At 39.4% G+C, this 23,742-nt stretch overlaps 1 protein-coding gene across 9 annotated transcripts in view; it reads right to left on the bottom strand.

The window, feature by feature from the left end:
• NTRK3 (neurotrophic receptor tyrosine kinase 3) overlaps positions 1-23,742 on the bottom strand; it is a 688,036-nt gene that overhangs the window by 448,588 nt on the left and 215,706 nt on the right. For all 9 annotated transcript variants that reach the window (XM_056571897.1, XM_056571898.1, XM_056571895.1 and 6 more), the window contains one exon: positions 16,472-16,543. In XM_056571897.1, coding sequence (XP_056427872.1) covers positions 16,472-16,543 — 72 coding nt within the window. The remainder of the gene's footprint in view (positions 1-16,471; positions 16,544-23,742) is intronic.

Below are 23,742 nucleotides of genomic sequence, written 5' to 3' on the forward strand. Positions count from 1 at the left end.
TATAAATGAAACTGGTAGATGCTAACATTTCTGTGTAGAATACATGGATAAAGCATTTTACTGCAAAAAGATAATGGTATGTGTCGATACGCTCTGCAGGAGATACAACAAAATGGTCACCTCTTCCCCGCTCCTGAGCAGGGAGAGCTGGGTAAGTACTTGTTATTTAGTTTTCTTCACAGAAAACAAAACTCCAGCAGAGAACTTGATGTCTCTGGCATTGGCACATAATAAAAAAGTAACATAACAACAAAATATCTTGTACTAGCAGCATCTTGAGATAAATAATTTCTTTTCGAAACCTTCTTACTCAAATCTCATATACAAAGTTCGGAAAGGTTCCTGATAGATTTTACATTGCATGAGTATACTTTTCTCTGGATCTTCTTGGCTAGTTTCAAATCTATGTTTTTTTTTTTTTTTTCTATTGTTCTTCACCATCACTAAAGTAGAACGACAAGAACATTCCAATGGTGGATCCATTTTACACCAGGACACAAACCAAGCCTGATAGACCACAATGACCTTAATGGGTTCTTTGAGTTTTTAGTCATGGAGTGCAGTATTTTATCAGACAAAACAGCACAGCATTCTGCCCAATGTCATATTTGGATGCAGAAAGCCCACAAGTAGAATCAATTCTGTGGGACTCACCCCACAGTACCCCACATTGCCTGATCCAATTATAGGTCTAATGCACATAAATACACAATCTTATTGTTGTTGATCAAATGGGTACAGAGGCAATGACCATACAATCACAATGACGTAATAGTAAGTTGTCTACTATCTAAGGTCCATGTGGCACTGTTATGTCAAAAGTGTTGTAACGAGTTAAAGGACCATTACTCTTATTTTTCTGTCAAGCCAATATGGGGGGGGGGGGGGAGGGCTTGTTGTTTGCGGGACCAGTTGTATTTTTGAATGGCATCTAACATTTTACCATACAATTTATTTTGGAACCAATGTATTGTGGGTGAAGAAGACATCGGTAGTAAGAAGCTGCAAGTTTAAGAAGAGCACACCTGGCATCACTGTGTGTTCAAGAGAGGGGGCTCAGGGAAAGAGAAGATGGGCCTGCCACTTTGCTGAAACAGGATGCAAGTGACAAGATGACTTGACATCTTTTTATCTTTTCAAAAGGGATGACAGTGTACCTGTTAAAACTAGATAAAAGATGTGGGCCCATTCAAACTCAGGGGCCCTTCTGGGATTCATCTGTTTCCCTATGGGCTAGTCAAAGCCTGATTCTGCCTGATATTTTTTGATGGAATCTGATGGAACCGGTGACACAGTCCTGACCCCACCACCAGTCAAAATTAAATAGATTATAAATGTTTTTGCAGTAACTATACACAACATGTTTTAGGGCTTTTTAGGAGCCCCTTCATCAGGCAAAGTACATAAAACAATATCAGTAAACTTGTAAAGTGTCTGCAAAATTACTAAATATTACACACCATTTTAAACTGTAGAATGATGTCCAAAAGATAACTAGACATCTCAAAAGTCCACTATGTGGAAGAGTTAAGCAACCATTCAGTTTCTCCTCCATTCCTTGAAATATCTTATTTTTTTTATGCCATAAGAATGCCAAGCAAAACTGTCTTTATTCTGCTGTATATGGCTAAATTGTTCTTTCAGCCATAAAATGTTCAAGGTTATAATATTTCAAGGTCATCTGAGGAATGACTGACAGCCCTGTCTTCTTTTATCTAGAAAATCTCAAGACATTGTTTTCCCAAGTGATGTCATCTAATTATCGATGAATGATGAAAGCTGGGACCTCAATGACCTGGCGAGCTGTCATGGTTGAGCTGAGATAATGTGAACAATAGTCATTCTTTATCTTCAGAATACCTTGAGCAAACAAAAACTGAGCTATTCAGTTCAATTCTGTCCTGCAATGCATGGGACAAATTACAAACCGAAGAGTGAATACTGTTATATAATTAACTTCAAGTACCCATTACTGTCTATTAATCACTGCAAGAATTGGATTTTTCTATAATGTGACTTCAACATTAACGCCATATGGTATCTTGCTACATAAGTACTCCACAGTAGCAGTTACTGTCCTTTTTTTTTCTCTTTATAATCTTACTTAGTTTTAATACCTGTTTCAATTTTCAGCCATTGGGAAAATGTTGGCCGGAGAATATGAAGTCCTTACCCTCTGAGGTAGCTATACCCAATTGAAATCTGGCAGTGGGTGTATTAATGACACATCCAGTTCTACTTAAGATATATTGCAAAATTCACTCAAACATTTATTTGGTGTCTTATGCTTATTTACAATGGAGATCAAGTATAAAGAAAATTCCCAACACAGAAAATAATGACATATGACACAGAATGTGGCCATCAGCTGAAACAAGCAATGTCAAAACTATGTTGGTGAGGGATCGGGGAAGGTAAGTAGAGATATTTTAGCCATAAATATTTGTTATATTGAATTAAAATCTTTGGCTAAACTTGTTTTGTGCGTACTACATCTTCCCTAACATTCTACTGTCTCAGTCTCAATTGAACTGCTGTGTACATGCGTGACTGCCACACCAATTAAATGGTAGACCTCTTTCTTAAGACCACACGAGTCACAGAAGTAAGACCCTGCACAATCTTACACTTATCCTCTCTCTTGAGTAGAGGAAATACATGATGTTGATCGGTTGTTGGTGGGACAACATCTTTTTACCCTTTGTGGCAACGTAAGGAGAGAGCCTACTACAGCCATTTGAAACCTTGAAATCTTACAAACAGGACCGGTTTTAGGGTGAAGTACCTTTCGTATTTCTTTCTCCACAGCTCTTGTACCTTTTAAAACTACACATTTTTTGACAGCTTTGACAAAAATACTAAGATTCCATTGCTCATCCTTGAGACAACTGTAGAGAGGATATTTAATCAATCCATAGGAAGGGAAATAAAATGTATACAATAGCAATACATATATCCAGACACTGTTTCTAAAGTGCCACCGGACAATAATTGAAAGTGTCAGCTTGTATCTTCCTTCTATTTGTCGTGTTTGTCAGATAATAGCATCTGACATATTATCCACCGTTCGTGACTGAGCTTCACTGAGGCATGTGGGAAGTTGTGAAGAGGTACGACAGCACGCACTGAAAATATCAGTCACAATCGCTTTCTTCCTTTTAACTGCACTTTTCCATCTAATGATCGGACTCGGTATGTTGCATGTGCCCTTCCTGCTGACTGATAAATAGCTCCGGGGAAGAAATGTGTAAAAGACATGTGCCATCTACAATATAAGTTGCTTGCTCATTGATTAAGATGCTATGACACCTCTGCTTATGGTGGCAGCACAGGGCAGGGGCCTGATGCTCCGTGACATGCATGGAAATTTCCTTTTTACTAACACAAAAATAGGGAAGGTTGCATCATCAGGAAATAGACTAAGAAGGATTATTAGGAGGCATTGCCTAGGAGAACATAGACATATGATCTCACTAGGTATTACAGAGACGGAAAATAATTGCTGATTGGTTGTTATGGCTACGGATTGCGTGAAACATCCGTAATGTTACTGAATTGCACTTAATAACATGGAAATAAAAGGAAAAAGTACAATCATATGAATATGTTTCCTGCCTGTATTAGAAGTAGCATACATATAAAAACTTAGGAAATTGCTGAAAGTAAATTTATCATCTACCGTATATACTCGAGTGTAAGCCGAGTTTTTCAGCATGATTCTTCGTGCTGAAAATGCCCCCCTCGGCTTAAACTCGAGTGAACTCTCCGCCTGTCAATCCCTTTTCAGTGGTCTTCAACCTGCAGACCTCCAGACGTTGCAAAACTACAAATCCCAGCATGCCCAGACAGCCCAACGGCTGTCCGGGCATGCTTGGAGCTGTAGTTTTGAAACATCTGGAGGTTCGCAGGTTGAATACCACTGTGGGCTTCGTCATCATCCAGATTCCCCCCGTTAGTTTTCTACCTACTCATCTCCCCTCGGTGGGAAGGAAGGGTGAGCTGGTCCGGGCCATCTATGCTGCAGGGACTGTCCGGTGGGGAGGGTTAGTCGTTCCGGGCTGTCCATTTTCACCGGGAGGCCCTCTTCTCAGCTCCGGGCCCGGCCCCGGACTAGTGATGTTGCCTTGACAACGACGCACAGGGACGTCCATTCCTGCGCATGAACGTCCCTGTGCGTCATTGTCAAGGCAACGTCACTAGTCCAGGGCCAGGCCCGGAGCGGAGAAGAGGGCCTCCGGGTGAAGATGGACAGCCAGGAATGACTAGCCCTCCCCACCAAACGGTCCCTGCAGCATAGATGGCCCGGACCAGCTCACACTTCCTCCCCCCGAGGGGAGGTCAGTAGAAAACTAAAGGGGAGGTGTGGATGATGACGAAGGCCGCGGTGGTCTTCAACCTGTGTACCTCCAGGTGTTTCAAAACTACAACTCCCAGCATGCCCGGACAGCCGATGGCTGTCCGGGCATGCTGGGAGTTGTAGTTTTGCAACATCTGGAGGTCCGCAGGTTGAAGACCACTGATGAAGGAATTGACAGGCGGTGATGATGAAGGGGGGGAATAATGACAGTGGTCTGGATGATGACAGGGGGGGGGGATGATGACAGGCGGTGATGATGAAGGGGGGATGATGACAGGGTGATGATGAAGGGGGGGATGATGACAGGGTGATGATGACAGGTGGTGATGTTGAAGGGGTGGATGATGAAGGGGGGGATAATAACAGGGTTGTTAATGACGGGGGTCTGGATGATGGCAGGGGGGGATGATGACATGGAGATGATGTATTTCCCACCCTAGGCTTATAGTCGAGTCAATAACTTTTCCTGGGTTTTTCGGGTAAAATTAGGGGCCTCAGCTTATATTCGAGTTGGCTTATACTCGAGTATATACGGTAGATTGCTTTCTTTATTCATTTTTTTTTTTTTTTTTTTACTATTTGGTTCCAGAGACTTAAAATTGTACTTTTTTTCTAATTTGTTTCTAATTTTTTGTTTTATTTTTTGTACAATATTATCATTTTATGGGACAGGGAAGGCTGAGCTCCCATTGTTTTATCTATATACTTAAGTGTCACCTTTCAAGGTAACACTGTACAAATTACTTTTTAGCAGCCTCTTCCTTATCATCACAACCAAAACAGGATGTCCCAGCTTAATATTAAGCCTAGTGACCAAAATGAAAGCTGCAATATTTGAGAATTATTTTATAATATAGATATTAAACAAAATATTAGAAAAAATATCATCAAATATTCTTATAAAATATGTTTAGCAAAAAATGTATAAGCCAGATTGATAGTCAACTGATCGCTGCAGGTCTGACTTATGGTACTATTATATGGGGTGGTTATTCAGTGGGAGACAATGTTGTGGAGCGTTCAATAGGAAGAAGCAGCATTAAGAGCTGAGAGACGGGTCTCCATTCAATAGATTGCGGGGGTCACATTGGTCAGACCCCCCAAAATCAGACATGTTTGCAGTTATCTTGTTATAGGGGGTAATTTTATCTAAAATAGAGTACCCCTTTAAGTTTGTCCTATTAGAAAAGAGTTTGATAGTATTACATGGGCGATGTTAAAATAGATAGGCATCCATTTAATTCATTGACAGACTTAGAAAGAAAGTCTGAAGTAGGCCCCACCTACAGTACATGATGTACATATTTACGTTTAGGATATAATAGTCAAAAACTATGAGAAGCCTGAAAAACATCCAACTAATGTTACTGAAAGGTTCAGCACAGGTTAAAGGGGTACGCCGGCCCTAAGACATATTATCCCCTATCCAAAGGATAGGGGATAAGATGACTGATCGCGGGGGTCCATATGCTGGGGACCCCCACAATCTTTCATGCAGCACCCCGCTATCATCATCCTCCAGAGCAAACATCGCTCTGGGTATGATGAATCGCGGTCAAGGGGCAGGAGTATCGTGACAACATGGCTCCGCCCCCGTGTGACATCAATGCAACCCTATGGGAGGGTGCAGGAACCCCGCAATCAGGCATCTTATCCCCTCTCCTTTCGATGGGGATAAGATGTCTTAGGGTCGGAGTACCCCTTTAAACTTGCAGAGACACAGTTTCATAGGAATTATTATGCAGTATAGAATAATTCTAGAATCTGAGACTGCTTTCAAATACACTTGAAGGAAATAAGTGGTTTTATTTGCAGCTACTAAAATAAAATATAAAAAAAAGAAAAAACATTCAGCTTATCACAGCAGGTACCAATGGGGGGTTTGTAAATGGAGACACAAAGCACTTCCCTTCACCCCTGCTGGGAGACAACGCAAGGTGTAGAATGAAAAATAAGCTTTTTCTCCTTTTTGCTTTTTCAAGGCTGCAGTTCTATGAGAATCATCTGCTGCCTATTTGGAGATATTTATTTGCCTTTATGTGAAGCTGGCAAAGACTGTTAGAACTTCAGAAAGGTGACTTTATACAGAACATTTTAAGATCTGTGTCACCACCTTAATGGGAAGACATAGCAAAGCAGGAGAGTGCCCAGGGGTTTTCTACTTTCTGAACTAGCTTTTATTACAAGTCATTTCCTATGTTCAGGTGACAGACTTTACAGTAAGAACTTTTACAATGATACATTGATCTCAATATCTTGTACAGCTAAATGCTGTTGGCTACACGGAGTTTATAAATTTATATAGATTTCTACAAAACATCAAGTTAGAAGCTATGGTGAAGTTATCACTGTTGCCGTTTTGGCAGTTTGTAACTTGTAATATTGAAAGCCTCTTTTTAGAACAAGTTATACCTGGCTCCCCTTAGATCAGTGTTTCTCATGGTCCTCAAGTACCCCCGACAGGTCATGTTTTCAGGATTTCCTTAGTCTTTCACAGGTGATATAATTGTGGTGATGCCTGATTCACTGACCAGAATTATATCACCTATGAAAGATTAAGGAAATCCTGAAAACATGACCTGTTGGGGGGACTTAAGGACCGGACTGGAGAAACAGTACTTTAGATAAAGGTTATTTTTATGGACTAAAAGGCTTCCCATTCCTATCTGTAAAGGGTAGCTCTCACAATGATCAGGTGTGTCACCTACCTGAGTGACAGCAAGAGTAAGAGATGGGAGGGCAGTTCAGCCAGTTTTCTAGGAAACCATATGACCATAAAAATGTCTTCTACAAAGGAACCTGAATTATATTACCTAGATAAAGTGACCGCCGGCTCTCCTGGCTGCACCTTGCTCTGTCACTTAAGTTTCTGTCTGTAGTTGTTGCCCTGATCATCCTTTAAGGGGTTATCAAACATAAGGTGATGTTAGTATGTACCTGCCAGACAGTAATGGACATTCTTAGGAAGAATCCGTGAAATGGCTATTTCCTGTTTGAGGTCCCCTTCTCCAACTATAAGTCCCATGATACCTTGTTTGTAAGTGTGAGATCAATGTTCTCCATCCCACACTTCAGCCACTCAACTGTGCTCCCATGCTATGCTGTAAACAATAGACCAGTGTTTTCTAACCAGGTGCCTCCAGCTGTTACAAAACTACAATTCACCGCAGAATGATCTCCTTCTCTCCCAGCAGTTGCTCCACCCACTGAAGCAGACAGGCTCCTTTGAACACCTGACTAGTGATGTAATGTCACAGGCTGCACCACAACCAGGAAAAAACTGAGCCCACACTAATTTTGTATGCTGCTAAAAAGAAACATCAGGACAAAGATTGCATAAGAATTGCATGAACACCATCAAACACAGGTACAGACACTATATTACAAACTAGAGTAACTTCACATTATTATCATACAAGTGGTTACAGGTTCCACCATCAAGACCAGCACTTATCTAGAGGTCAAAGTCTAAAAAGTACTCTGTGGCCACTAGAGCTGGTTGGGAAGCCAAAAACAGCCAAACGAACTGACATGTGTAAGGGTTCAGATCAGTATAGAACACTAGAATGAGTCAGGACAAGAACATTCGCCTGAATACTCCTATACATTCTCTCTGTGCATGACAGAAAAAAGTCCATAGACTTGCATTAAAATTTGGTCACATGAAACCTAACCTGGAGTGAATGTGTTTAGCAAAGACTTCTTCTAGCATGTTCTTCTGTGGTGGTCTGGACACTTACACCCCGACTGATCAATACCCTAGGAGGTAAAAGCATTCAGTAACAAAAAGTAGTAGTGACAAGCTTTCGGGATTCCTCCCTTTATCAAGTCCAAAGCAAATCTAAGCTCACAAGCAGAAGACACAGGTTACAATATCACAAACATGCAGGGTTAAGACAATTGATGTGGAGAATTCACACTAAGCTGGGCCATAAATTGTCCAGCTATAGGAACATCGACTAAATAGATAAGGATAAGAAAAAGGGTGAGGGAGGGGTTCGCCACTCAGGAATTGTCACACAATCAACAGAGCAAGAGATGAAAGAACAGCACCAGGTTTATTGGCAGAGATCACAAAGCAAAATGCAATCCACAGGATAAGGGGGTGATCCGAAGTCTGGGAAAACAATGGGCAACAGAAGTGCACAGTCACTGGGCACAGTGGAAGGAACAAACTGCAGATCCCGGGATTCCGCTCTGGGTCCAACACTCCACACTCCAATATATTGTCCACAGATCACAGCTCAACGTCTAGTGCTACCTCAAGTACCCTGGGAGGTCCGGTCATCACATCTGCTCCTCAGTTCACAGGGGTCCACATTTAAGTCCACATATAACTCCAACACGATTCCTTGTTCCAGTGGGCGGCCTCACCCTCAGCTCCTCTATCCCAGCAATTCTCCAGATTCAGGGGCACAATCTCCATGGCAGTGTTGTACTGACAGCAACTCTTACGCCTGAGATCATCACAGCAACTGCAGGCTCTGTACTAACATCAGGTCCTGTCTCTGGGACCTCCTTCCCCATTTTTCTCATTCTTATCTATGTAGTTTATGTTCCTATACCAGGATGATGTATGGCCCATCTTAGTGTCAATTCTCCACATCAATTGTTTAGATTTGCTTTGAAATTGATAAAGGGAGGAATCCTGAAAGCTTGTCTCTACAAAATTATATTAGTCCAATAGAAAAGGTATTACAAGATACTGCAACATGTTTTGATTTGCATCTATATATATATATATATATATATATATATATATATATATATATACACTCACACACACACCCACCCATACAATCTGTGTTATAACTGGTTTATATTTTCTGACATTTAACAATGTCAGTTTCTTGATGGTTGACCATGCTATAATGATATTTTAGAAGAGTAAGTAAAAACATGTTCAATTAGGAATAAATATTAGGTTTTCATACATGGAAATAATTTCCAGAATGTCAATAGCCCTTGTTGTGCCTCTTCAATAAAACGCACATTGTAGACAATAATATCCTGTCCTTCAAATGCATTAAATTTTCAGATATGAGTCTTTGTGGGAATCACTTGAGAAGAGGAAAATACCAACGTAGCATTCCAATCTGTTACTAGGGAATGTGAAGTGTTGATGAAACCAATGATGTTTTGTGCACACAACCATGGGATCATTAACATACAGAAAACTCCATCTCCTTTAATGTTAATAAAACAAAACACATGAAGGAACTCTTCTTATTGAGACAAATGGGAACAATTAGCTCTGTATACTGCTACTGCAACAGATTTACTTGGCTGCAAAATAATTACATTACCTAGAAAGCAACTGCTTCTAATTTCCCAATTCACACAAAATGACCAGAAAATAACTACTGGTTTGATCATGACAATCATGGCCTGTCTTTGATCAGTTGTCACTTCCCTTCCTCAGACTATTGATTACTTCTTAATATAACTTAAAGGGGAACTTCACCCCTAGACATCTTATCCCCCATGCAAAGCCGGCAGCACCCAGCATTCTATACAGAATGTTTAGAATTCTAGGTTCCCATGGAGGGGGACGTGATGTCACACCACACCCCCTTGTGGCGTCACATCAGGCCCCCTCCATTCATGTCTATGGGAAAGGTGTGATGGCCATGAATGGAGGGGCGTGGCATGATGTCACGAGGGGGAGTGACATCACATCATGTCCCCTACTGCGGGAACCCAGGGTTCTAAACATCAGACATCTTATCCCCTATCCTTTGGATAGGGGGATAAGATGTCTAGGGGTGGAGTAACCCTTTAATATAATTAATAACTCTAGCTATGACTATTGTCAGGGACTGCAATGTCACACGGGGAAAAAAGTAGGACTGCTATCACAGTTTCTTCCGATTTTGTTTAAGATGGGAATTCTTATTTATTTAGCAACATATATAAAGGATAGGAGTCTGTGTAAAAAGATAAAACTTATACCCCTTCCAAGTACTACATGACAACACCACACTTCTAACCACTTATATACTAACAGTGCACCATTACTATAAGCCACTTCCTTGTGCAGGATCTCACCACCATATACTGGAGACAAGCAACATGAAATGGACATATGGTCTACAGGAGCATTGCTGCCTGCCTTTATGGTTTACATAAACATATACTGGAAAATAATTTTTTTCTAACATTACTAGAATGATAATATATTCTGGGCATGCTTTGTGACCTATGCAGAAGTCATTCTATAGGGAGGGGGTAACTGAGCATCAGTTATTGTGAATGGTGTCTTATCCATGTAATGGTGTCACCTTTCATTGTAATCCTGTCTGTGATGATAAGCAAGAAACTGCTGGAAAGAGATCTGTACAGAACAGGTAGTGTCAACTTAATTTTAGGCCTACTGGTCAGAAAGAAAACTGCAAGAGTTCAGAAATATTTTGCAATATAAAAAGTAAAATGGAAAATTAGAAAAAATCTAAACAAAAAAACAAACAAACAATTACCAACATTTACCCATGACACATTTGGTTTAATGGAACATGTTTTTTTTTTAAATTAACAATTTATATATAATTCCACCTGGCTGATAAAGAGTCAGCTCCATGCTAACAAAAAGAAAGCAAGGGGTTGTCTCACATAAGACTTAAAATAAAAATTAAAAATAAAAACTCTCAGGCTGGCAGCATTAAAAAAAATACACCTCTGCTTAGCTGCCTCCACTTTCCTTGCGTCTCCGTTATCACTGACGATTCTCTGGTGTGGTCTTCTTTCTGGTTGCCAGTGATCAATGCAACAGACTGCCGCTCTGCTTATGGCTGGCCACATCGATGTCTTGCCTTGGCCAGTGATTGAAAGCCAGTGTAATATATTAAGCTACCAGGAAAAAGGCTGATTCCGGGGCTCACAACACAGCTTAGCTCTGAGGGACATCACTGCGGCCAATGTTACGGGTTGACCATGGGCAACCAGGAAGAAGACTGCACCAGAGGGCAGGCAGTGATACTGGAGGCACCAATGGAGCAGCAGGAGGTAGGTAGAGATTTATTGTTTCAATGCTGGCAGGCTGTAATTTTTATTTTTTTTTTTTAAGTATTACGTGCGACAACTCCTTCAATTTCTGTTTTAAAGCTTCTCTTTTATATGAGATTTCATATTTCTGAAAGACGTCAATAAAAATCTGAGCAAACTGAAGAAGAAACATCCATGCATCACTGTCACTGTAGTCAAGCTTCAACCTTCGCCCTTGGTATTATGCTCAGGAGTCTCATTCAGTCTTGTAATAAGATTCATAAAGACTTGCAAAATGCTGCATTGCCTTAAACCCAGGATCATCTGCCCTAAATAACGGCAATTTAAACCAGAAATTAAATCAGAGTTTATATTTTGCTAGTAAAGTTTATGAACCTCTGAAATCCGATATCAAATTCAATTAAATGGCTGCTCCTGCGCACGAGGACATGTTTACAATGTTTAAGTTGTAATTCTAAATGTTCAGTCTTTAGACTTTTTAGGGAAAAAAATCAATGTGTGGCTGAGCAAAGCACAACATAATTTGGAGCATTCAAGATTAAAAGGAATTACACATTAGTTACAGGAAAGATCAGTCCCTGTTTAAGAAGGCTGCGTTCCAGCCAAATAGCTAGATATTGGGCAAATTTAGGCAAGTCACAGCTCATTCAACATGTTCCTTATGGCCATAGGAGCTTTTTTTTACCAAAGCTGCCAGAGGTAAATTAGTAGCCTGAAAGAAGCCCATTTAAGCTATATGCCGCAGATTGATGTAGGTGCTAGGGCAGCCCTATTGCTACTGATGGGTATAAATGAGGCCTAATAGAGAAAGGTTAGCAACAATAAGGTGAAATACATCATAAAATGTCAAAAGTCTTAATGGAATAAAAGTAAAGACATATTTGTTTTAATGTTATATAATATCTTTAGACCATTTATATACATTGAATACATTTGTAGGGCACATATTATGGGTCCTTTTATGAATTAGTTCTATGGCAACATTGCCTTCTGTGGGCCTATACTATCTCCAATTTTTATATAGAGACACAAAAAGATTGGTTTCTTGAGTGAATGGTTGCATATATCAGTCTTTGTTAGCCCCTTCCTAAAGGACCTACGCCCCTCCCAGGGGTGTATTAATTTAATAAAAAACTACGGAGCAAAATCTACTTGTCCTTCATGACGATCTACTCGTCCGGACCCTTTTACACTCTCATCAAATTCCTCCTCACCCTATAATAGCCATAACTACCTACTATAATGATACCTTGATACCTTTTCATTTTTGAATAACATATTCTCCGAACCCCCCCCCCAAAAAAAAAAAAAAAAATAATGATATATATATATATATATATATATATATATAGATATATCTATATATATATATAGATATATCTATATATATAGATATATCTATATATATATCTATATATATCTATATATATATATATATATATATATATATATATATATATATATATATATATATATATAATCGGTGAAGTGAAATTGAAATAGTTAAAGTTAATTTAGCAAATTTGGTGGTTTTCTTTTTTACAACATTTACCTTGTGTTGTTTTGATACTTTAGGTCGCCTGATTTAATTTTATTAATTGTCATTTTTTTTTTACCCCAGTAGCTTTTTTATTTTTTCTCATACCAGGCTGTATTAGGGCTCATTTTTTTTTTGCGACAATCTGTTTTTTGTATCGGTACCATTTTGGTATTTATCTGACTTTTTAATAAATTTTTTCTGCGATATTGTATTATAAAATTGCAATTCTGTGTTTTTTTTTTTACATTTAAGTTGTTTACTGTATAGGATACACAATGTTATATTTTAAGAGTTCGTACAATTACGCATGCAGCAATACTAAATATGTTTATTTTTATTATGTTTACATGTTTTTATAAAGGAAAATGGGGTGATTAGAACTTTTAACGTGGAAGGGGTTAATGTGTGCCTTTTAAACTTTTATTAAAACTTTTTAGTTTTTTTGTTTTACATTTTATTAGACTTTTAGGAGGAATCCATTGATAGAGTCAAGTCCAGCCAGGCTCTATCAATGACAGAGCCATGGACACCAGGGAAGCAGAGGTAAGCCCTTCGGCTTCTATAGTGGATCCCCCACGATCATGCTGTGGGGGGGGCGATCCAACCCACTAGTCCACCAGGGAGCATTCACATGTCCCTTTAGATGCCACTGTCAGCTTTGACATCGGCGATCTAAAGGGTTAATAGCCAGCCACAGTGATCGCCACATTCTGACTATTAGTGGCGGCACCCAGCTACTGAAAACAGCCTGAGGCTGCAGAGTATGGAGCGGGCACGAGTCTGGAGCCCGCTCCATACAGACTGCAGAGTGCCGCCGTGCTTGTCAGGTCCGGCCCTGCTTGCCCGAAACAGGGCTAGGGGCCGGAAAAATTTGCCTGCTCGGCGCACGGAACTGCAAGTCCCGGGCGTCAGGTCATAGGAATTACACATCCCTGCCTACACTACACAGTGAAGGGGAAAAAGCATGAATGTTTTGGAATTTTTTTTTCAGGCATTGGCTTAGGCTGACATGTCTAATCTATGCGGTTTTGCTTTGAGCTCCCATTAAAATCAATGCTTTTTTAAAGAGGTTGTCTGAGAAGCAGAAAAGAGCCTGCAGTACCTATTCTGCTACCGGCACTATAGGAGCTATGTTTGTAACTGGCACCCTTCCACTCTTTTAGGAGGAAAAGTGAGCCAGAAAGCAGGGAAACAGACCAGGTAGGGCAATATCTTACCCCTTTAAAGTGTTCCTGACATATCAGAAAAACAACATGCTTACATATGTTACTTATTATGTCATGCAGATGCTTTACATGTCTTTTTCTGTGTATAGCCTTTGTAATTGGCTCGCATATCCCTCTAGTCTGCTGCTCACTCATTCTAACGCCTACTGCTCAGGAGGGGCGTGTCTGAGGCAAGCACTGGGCCCACCCTTACTCACCATGTATTCACTTCCTCCCCAAGCCTGCTGTGCTGTGCTGGGTCTCCTTATCCAATCACTACAGTCTGCTCTGTAACCTCCTTTTCTCTGTTTACATGCTGCAGTCTGAAAGGACAAGAGTGAGCACTCCTCACTTCCTGATCTTTGCCCCAGCCTGTGCTTCAGCTGTGACAAAGATAATACTACAGCCAGACAGGATTATGTTCTATATGGACCCCTAATTGTCTTTTTTATAAGCCATCATTTCTATAAAAATATTTTTTTTCTTTTTTTTTTGTTATTAGAAATACAACATAAAAAAAAGTTTTTGATTATAACAGTGCCCATTATAGTGAAAATCATTTTGAAAAACCACATCAAAGCCAGCACCAAAATCTGTTTTTTTAATTTGGTTTTTGGCCATGTAAACATGCACTTGATTTTTATGCATATTTTTCTATTTTAGCACAACACCCACTTTTCACAGTGGCCAGCATCTATTAGTAGGTATGCATCTATCTATCTTTATACCTTCTACATAAAAAATAAAAATAAAAAAAATAATATATATATATATATATATATATATATATATATATATATGTGTGTGTGTATATATATATATATATATATATATAGCTGAAAACAGCGGCACACAGGTGGCTTTGGTGAAAAATATGTGGCTTTATTCACCAAACAATGGCAACGTTTCGGCTGCCTCTCGCAATGGCTGCTAGAGGCAGCCGAAACGTTGCCATTGTTTGGTGAATAAAGCCACATATTTTTCACCAAGGCCCCCTGTGTGCCGCTGTTTTCCGCTATCTACCTAAGTCTGGGACTTCTCGGACCAAGTCTACCTACAGCGAGCACCTACCTGACTGGTTTTTGTCCAGTGCTGCCCGTACCTCTTTTTTTTCCTATATACATATATATATATATATATATATATATATATATATATATATATATATATATATATATATACCTGCAGGCCACCTGCAGGCCAGGTTTTTACATAGTTTGGATCAATAGTGCTGGCCAACTTATTCTTTGGTTGTATTACACATACGGAGGAGTGGCTACCTCCATGTTGGCTCCTGCACCCTACCCACCTCTATTAGGTGTATATAAGGTACCTTGGATGTTTCAGACCTTGCATGCCTGCTGTACTGTTCACACAGAGGCATAATCACAGTGTGGGGTCCGTCCCAGAATTAGGTCACCTTACCGTGGTGGGACGGTCCACGCTATTTGGCGCCAAATTTGCAAGCTAAGTGCCTCATAATTTCATAGTTTCATATCTTCATTTATTGCATTACAGCTGTATAGCTTTTCATGTTCTATCTATATACTCATGTTTTATCTATATACTCATGTTTCATCTATATATTTGTGCTAGCAGTGTGCTGCTGTATTCTCCTGTTGCTATATATATATATATATATATATATATATATATATATATATATATATATTAGACTGTAAATATTTATCATTATAGACAAATAATTTATTATGTTAGTAAACAAAGGAATGTTTCATACAGTTTTAGTTAAGCGTAGCCAGAATGGAAATTGCACTCTGAAGTGGTATAAATCTTTAAGTATCTCAGCAGGTAAGAGAAGAATCAATTTTTCTCACCTTTTCTTTCAACTTTGAGTGATCAACCATAAAAAAAATAAAGAATATAAAGAACTAGAAAAAGTTAATGAAATTTTGATGTGTTCTGGGATAGGTAAACAGTCTGTTTGGCACTTTGAGATGATGAGATAATCATTGGAGCTTTGATCACATATTCAGGTGACAAAACTGGAAAACTTCACGAGCGGAAATTAAAAAGAAAGTAATTTACTATTGTACATCCACTGGAATATGAGGGAATCCGCAGAGAAGATGCCAATTCCCTCAATGGCCAAAAGGGAAGGTTTCTCACGTGAAATTAATATATGTGGAACACAGCTTTTAAGTTTTTTTGTTAAATAAGCAGTGTACTCCGATGTATGGGGAAAAAAAGCCTTGTCCGAGCCCTTCAGCCCTATATAGAGAAAATGTTTATAAAAAGAAACGTAATTATATAGAACCTGCCAATAAGTCAGAATCTGTCATATGAACAGCAGAGGCATAGCTGAATAATCGTTCTAGTAAGGAGAGAATTCATACATCGACTTACATGTAGTGCAAATGTGGATTCTTAGAAAACGCCCGTGGCTGTATGCTTCTCAGTCCGGAGTTCATGATTGTTCTGAAAGACATATGCAATATGTTATTATGTTTCAGGTAGTTAACTTAATAAAATGTAATCTCTAAATGCAGTTTGCAAGAAATGAAAAAAATAAGAAGTACTGGAAAATAGGAAAAAAAGCAAACACAAGTGGCGTGTTAAATCGGCCTTTCAGCAGCTTTTCCCATCCAGGATATCTCCAGCTGTTGCAAAACTACAACTCCCAACATGCCCGGACAGCCAAAGGCTGTCCGGGCATGCTTGGAGTTGTAGTTTTAAAACAGCTGGAAGCACCCTGGTTGAAAAATTCTACCGTAAAGGATTACACTCTATGGAACATTGCAGGGGTCTGCGCTTCTTGAATGGTCGCCTCTTTGACCTCCATTCAAAATAAATCAGGGTCATTGAATATTTTTGCAGTATGCGTCACATTTTCCCACACATGTACCATAAACATAATTATGGACATTTATCAACGGGTTTAGTCAGGTTTTCTTTACTATAATTGTCGCAAAATTGTCGCAACTGCGACTACGCAATTTTTTGTGCGACATTTTGACTGGAAAGCGCGAAAAGCAAGTTTTCCAAAAATTAACTACGTAGCAATAATTTTTAAATGGACTACGGGTAGTCAGGTATTTATTAACTGCGACAGTCGCAACTGCGCAAAAAAAGTCGCAACAGGGTTAAAAATTGACTAAATTTACTCCAGCTCAAACATGGAGCAGAAAAAGCTACTACCAAAGTAAAAAAGGAAAAATTGCTTACGTGAAAGAAAATTATCAACAGGCTGAAACCAGTTGATAAATAAGTCACACATAAGCAAAAAAAAAAGTAAGGAAAAAATGACTTAAAAAAAAGAATGCATAAGCAAACATTGATAAATGTCCCTCAAAGTGAACAGAGCCTTACTTTAATTTACATAAGTGGTATTTCATATTAATGTTGAGCAATTAACTAGCCAAAAACCACTCTTAAAGGGGTGCTCTGCTGAAAACATCTTATGCCCTATCCAAAAGATGTCTGATCTCCGGGTCGGCAGCAGCGGTTTCCGGAACAAGGAAGCTTGGTGCTTCCGTAGTCGTGATGTCAAGCCACACCCCCTCCATTCATGTCTATGGAAGGGGCCTGATGGCTGGTACATAGACGTCATGCCTCCTCCCATAAACATGAATGGAGGGGGTGTGGCGTCCCCGTTTGCCAGTCATCGGGCATGGAGCAGAGTTTGCATCATGCATCGAATGCCAGGGAGATCGATTAGACATTTTATTCCCTATCCTTTGGATAGGGGATAAGATGTTTTCAGCAGAGTACTCCTTTAATAGCCTAAGCTACAATAGGAAGTAAGGACATGACTAAAAAATACAGGGCCCCATAGTGCATATTTGGAAAGATTTTCCAAGTCAGTCTAACCTCTGATATATATAATATTGCTACTCAATGCCAAACAATAAAGCAATTAAGTGCCTAAATAATGCCACCATACAGTGTCACAGAACAGAACAAACAAGTATTAGTGAAAATTCTTGCTACATACAGACACACATCCTTATAGATATATCCTTCTTTACTGTTCCTTATGGCTCATCATCACCTAAATAGTTTATTATCATCATAATATGTCTAGCTGATAAAAAAAAAAAAAAAAAAGATTTTTCAGCATCTATGTTTGAAGATAAATATTAGGGATGAACAAATCATATGTGACACATCAGTGTTCGATTGCAGAGAGGGACAGACAGCAGTGTGTGTTGCACAGAAAAGCATTTTTACAGCAGCGATTCACCTCCCAGTCACATCAGCGTTCTATTGCAGAGAGGGACAGAGAGCAGTGTGTTGCACAGAAAAGCTTTTTTATAGCAGCGATTCACCTCAAGCCCAAATCCAGCTAAGAATCACTGATAGGGAAGAGAGTGAGATTGAGAGAACAACTGAAAAGCTAATAGTAGACAGCCAGCTAAGTTGAGCAGAGCACTATAAGTGTATTGTCCTCTATTAAGTGTAACCTGTGCGTACATCTATTTTGTTCCTGTAAAAGTCTTAAGGGTCTAGATACTGTGAAAGGCCAGCCAAAAGTACACACCTGCTGGTGTTGTAGACAAATACTGTTTTAAGCATACTGGAGAACATTGTCCTCCCCTCATAAGTGCATACCACATACCTACATCTAAGCGGTGTACCACTGTGTTCCTGTTAAAGTCTTAAGGGCCTATATACTGTGAAAGCCAGGCAAAAGAACACACCTGCTGGTGCTGTAGACAAATACTATTTTAAGCTTAGTGGAGCGTATTGTGCTCCCCTCATATACGCACTAAGTATGTCAGGCAGAGTGGAAGAGGCCTAAATTCAGAGGTCGCAGCAGACTAGGGGCGAGTGGCAGCAGGAGTTGCAGCGAGAAGCCTGAGCTCCCGATATCAGCTAGCGGTCGTGTCTCGACCAGCAACCCTGTAGTAAAGAAATGGGGGGCTCACCATATATTTACATTATACAGCAGGTGCTACTACTCAGTAAGAGAAACACCTTCAACAGCCAAGAAAAAGAATACTGTATAGAGTGCACACCGCAAAAATAATAATATACTCATATAGTGTACAAATTTATATCTTTATATCTTTATCGACCAGCAACCCATCTGCCGTCATCGATTGGTTAACACTGTCATCCATTTCATCACAAGTGACATCTGACACCCCCAGTCAACAGTCGGTTGGTTCCTCAGACACAACCCTCAGTTGGCATGGCCCAGGAGCAGTCTCTGTCCCCCCATTGCCTCTATCCTATGCTGTTCCCTCCCCCACAGAAGTATCTTATGCTGTGGGTTCAACCTGCCTCAGCTACTATTCTGATCCTGCCTCCCACCTGATGCCACACATCTGATGCCAAGTTCTCCTTTTTTCACCCACCTTCGTCACCGGGTACTGGTATTGTCACCCATCGCCCCAGTATGTCAACAGGTCACTTTCAGGACTCCTGATGCTGCTGATGCCAGCTCCAGGCTGTCTTATACTGCCACCATATGTTCTCCTCATGCTGCTGCCACCTCCAGGCTGGCTGTCTCAGTCTCCAACTATATAGTCTCCTCATGCTTCCACTACCTCCAGGCTGTGTGTCAGTCAGTCAATATATGGTCTCCTAATGCTGCCACCAACTCCAGGCTGTGTCATTCGGCTACTATATGGTCTCCTCATGCTGCCGCCAACTACAGTCTGTGTCATTCAGCCACTATATGGTCTCCTTATGCTGCCGCCAACTACAGGCTGTGTCATTCAGCCATTATATGGTCTCCTCATGCTTCTGTCACCTCCAGGTTGTGTCACTGTACCACCATGTGGTCTCCTCATGCTGCTGGCACATTAAATACAACTTTTTAGGTTCATCTATATGAAATCTTCATTTTACATGTTAAAAATAAATTTAATATTTTCAATTGTGAGGCCCTATGGTCTCACCAGGTTGTTGCTACCTCCAGGTTGGGTCATTCAGCTACTATATGGTATCCTCATCCTGTCGCCACCTCAATGCTGTGTCATTCAGCCACTATATGGTCTCCTCATGCTGCCGCCACCTCCACGCTGTGTCATTCAGCCACTATATGGTCTCCTCATACTGATGCCACCTCCAGGCTCTGTCATTGTGCAGCTCTGCAACAGTGATTCTAATAGTGATGCCTCTAATCTGCATGTCATACCTAATAACAGTATTATTTCACTAACCCAGCACACACCCTATGTGTGTTACAGCAAGGCAAAGTTTTCTACACCCCTATTGAGGCTCTCTGTAGGCCAGAAATAGCCATTTTTAAAACAGATTTGCCACAAATAAATACGGACCAAACAAAAAAAAAGAAAATTTTGTGACTAGGCCGAATCAATTTTTTAAAAAAAATTGCTCATCTCTATTAAATATAATATCTGTGCCTTATGGTTCTACGTTTGACCACCCTGTGGCTGTGATGTGGATTGCAGCCTGTTGTGGCTTTTGCAATCATGTTGAAATAACAAATTGAATTTGTGCCCAAATATATATAGTGACTGCACAATCACACTTCATATCTGTACTCCTAGATATGCACTTACACATATTAGAAGAGAAAAAAGAAAAACGATCCTTGGATAATTCCACATTGTTTATTTCATGACAATTAAAATGTGTACAAATAGCAATTCTTATGCCCATAGACTGACAGTTTTCTAGCAAGGAATGCTCTTAATCATAGTCTAACAAAAAACAATGATTTTTAAAACATAAAAAAAAAAAGAAAAGAAACTGACTAATGAAAGAACTACTGTACATTAATTATAGAACCATTCTAGCTGCCCTCCTCAAAGCTGCTGCCTTAGGAACAGGCTTACGGAGGCCTAATGACAAATTACGCCACATGTGTATATGTGCCTATTTGGAACCTCACTACATTATACAGAATGGCAGCGAGTAAAAGAAAACATGTCACTCACTTGTTTACTATGCACAGGCTCATCAAAAAGCTTATTGTTCATACAGAGCAGAAAAACTTAAAAAACTGCATGACAAATCTACACTACGCTCATATGGATTTTGTCATGGACTTGATGGCAGAATTCACTGGCAGAACAGGATGACCCAACAACTATTTTTGTTTTTCTATGTCGATGGTGATGAATTAAATACTATACTTTGTTCCTATAATTCTGTGCTCAAACTGCAACATTGCAAGTGCTCAGAACGAGAGCTGTAATTATATATACGTTACTAGTATAATCCATACAGCAGTTCCTATGATGTTTCTTGTACTTTGTAGCTTTGCTTTGAAAAAAACAACATGTTGATTTTTGCCGTCAGCATCTTTGGCCAGTTTCTGCGAGGCCTTCTCTGGTGTGTGCGCTGTAAGCCGTTACACGTAATATTTCCTGCCATAAGCCATTGTAAACATGATTTGTGCTCAGGCTCCGTTATGTGAGATGATACAGTGTTGGCTCTTGTATACTCTCTCTCTCTGTTTTGCCTAAAGATACAATCAGCACTGATTGGTTCGTTTGATCTTTTTGTTAATGATTTTCTACTCTTCATAGCTGTATATATTTCTCCATATTTGAGGTGAGTAAAAACATGAAAGAACTGTTGTATTCTAAAATGGCTAATATTTTGTTTAAACTCAGATTGATTATGCTGTTAATCATATAACTGTCATTAGCATTATAACATAGCAAATAAAATCCCATATTTGTGAAACTTCGCATATTTTTTAAACTTGCCTCATTGATACTTGAGTTTCAAATTTTATCTAGAGCTGTCAGATCTAGAGCTCTGAGAGGCATCGCATGTTGAAATTATCGTATGTCGGGGCCATCGTGGGTCGAGGGGTCACTGTAGTACAATGGTGCAAGGAAGAACCTTTCAAACAGCTGATCAATGGCCATAACCTTTGACTATATAATATTGATCGAAAGGATAAGCCCTAAATCTAAATAGAATAAAACAATGTGACTGTGTTGTGACTTTTTATACTTGTCAGGCCATTACCATCTCTTAAGTATGACCTGAGAATAATATATATATATATATATATATATATATATATATATATATATATATATATATTTGTATGTGTGTGTGTGTCTTTTTTGTTTTCTATTTTTGTTCTTTTTTAACCTTTCTGTCTAAGTATAGAACCTCAAATACCCTAACATAACATAACTTTGTCATTATCAGAATGGATCCCATTAGTCACATCAATAGGGCATCAAAGCAATCAATTGTAAATGCAGAGTTTTTTTCATTTGCTTTAAATAATATTAACATTTGATTACATGTTGGACCAAGATTCAGAAAAACCATCCATTAACTCTGAATATCCCCTACAACATTCCCTCCCTCCGTCCGTCCTCCCCATGGTTAGCTTTGTCATCTACTACTTTGTGTGCCTAGTCTTCTCTGGGTTCAGTTCACTGCCATTGATTCTGCTTCTTACAAGTTCAAGCACCATTCACTATAAATAATATATGATGACTATATCAGTCTCTATCAGAAACAAATTTTATTTCCTTGCTGATTTATTTTAGGTAAATGATTTTGTGAATGCTCCTATGTCAATTGTAAAGAATGGAGGGTCTCTTCTCTGAATATGTTCCCTCTCTGCCAATTAAAAAGCCTCCTATGGATCGGAGGAAGAACAGAGAAGGAAAATGATATAACTGCATTGAAACCTTGCTTACTCATGCTGAGATGAAGCACGGAAATTAGAAGCTGTGGTTAATTCATTGACATATTAACTTTAAATGTGTTCAGATATCACAATACATGGAAATGCACCTTGACTCCCCAATATTGCATGGAATAATTATTGGCATGCCCAATGATAGTGTGCAGAACTAGCTTTCTACTGTTCTAATGGTAGGGCCATATATAGCAGAAATGCTTACTTTCCTGCAGCGGAAAAACAAAACCAGCAGCGGAAAGTCAGCACTAAATTGAGTGGATATTATTGTGGAATTGCAACTGTGGTTTTTAACGTGCAAAGTTAAAAAAAAAAGAAAGAAATAATAATAACATAAATAAATCTGTGTGTACTTTACAGTTGTGGATTTCGCTGTGGATGCAAAATGTTTCTGCAACAATATCCGTGGATTCATTGTGGACTTAGATTTCACTATTGAAAAAAAAAATGCAGCTTTTTCTTTTCGTAAGTGGAAACCAGCACTGTAGCTGAATTTAAGGGGAATCATGGCGATTTTTCTCCATAGTATGTTGTGAGATTTCTAAAACTCTCGCCTATGTTCATTGTACTCTAAATGCTGTGGAATACAATGCAGAGAATCCACAGTGTACACACTATAGGGGAGAGTTATTCAAACCAGTGTAGGGGAAGAATTGTGGAGGCGCCCAGAGCAACCAATCGCTTCTTTCATTTATAAGAGATGCCTTTAACCCCAAAAAGGGGAACTCGGGTGGAAACAAGTACAAAACAAATGTTTTCAAATCAACTGGTGCCTGAAAGTCAAACACATTTGCATATTACTTCTATTAAATAATCTTAATCCTTAAAGTACTTATTAGCTGCTGTATAAAAGAGAGAAATTTGTGAATTTCTTTTCTTTCTTACAACACTGCTCTCTGCTGACACCTTTGTCTGTGTCAGGAACTGTCCAGATTAGAATCATATCCCTATAGAAAACCTCTTCTGCTCTGGAGAGTTCCTGAAATGGACAGATGTGTCAGTAGAGAGAGAACTGTTGTAAGTCAGA

The sequence above is a fragment of the Hyla sarda genome, chromosome 4, assembly GCF_029499605.1.
Source record: "Hyla sarda isolate aHylSar1 chromosome 4, aHylSar1.hap1, whole genome shotgun sequence".
NCBI classification, from domain to species: Eukaryota; Metazoa; Chordata; class Amphibia; order Anura; family Hylidae; genus Hyla; species Hyla sarda.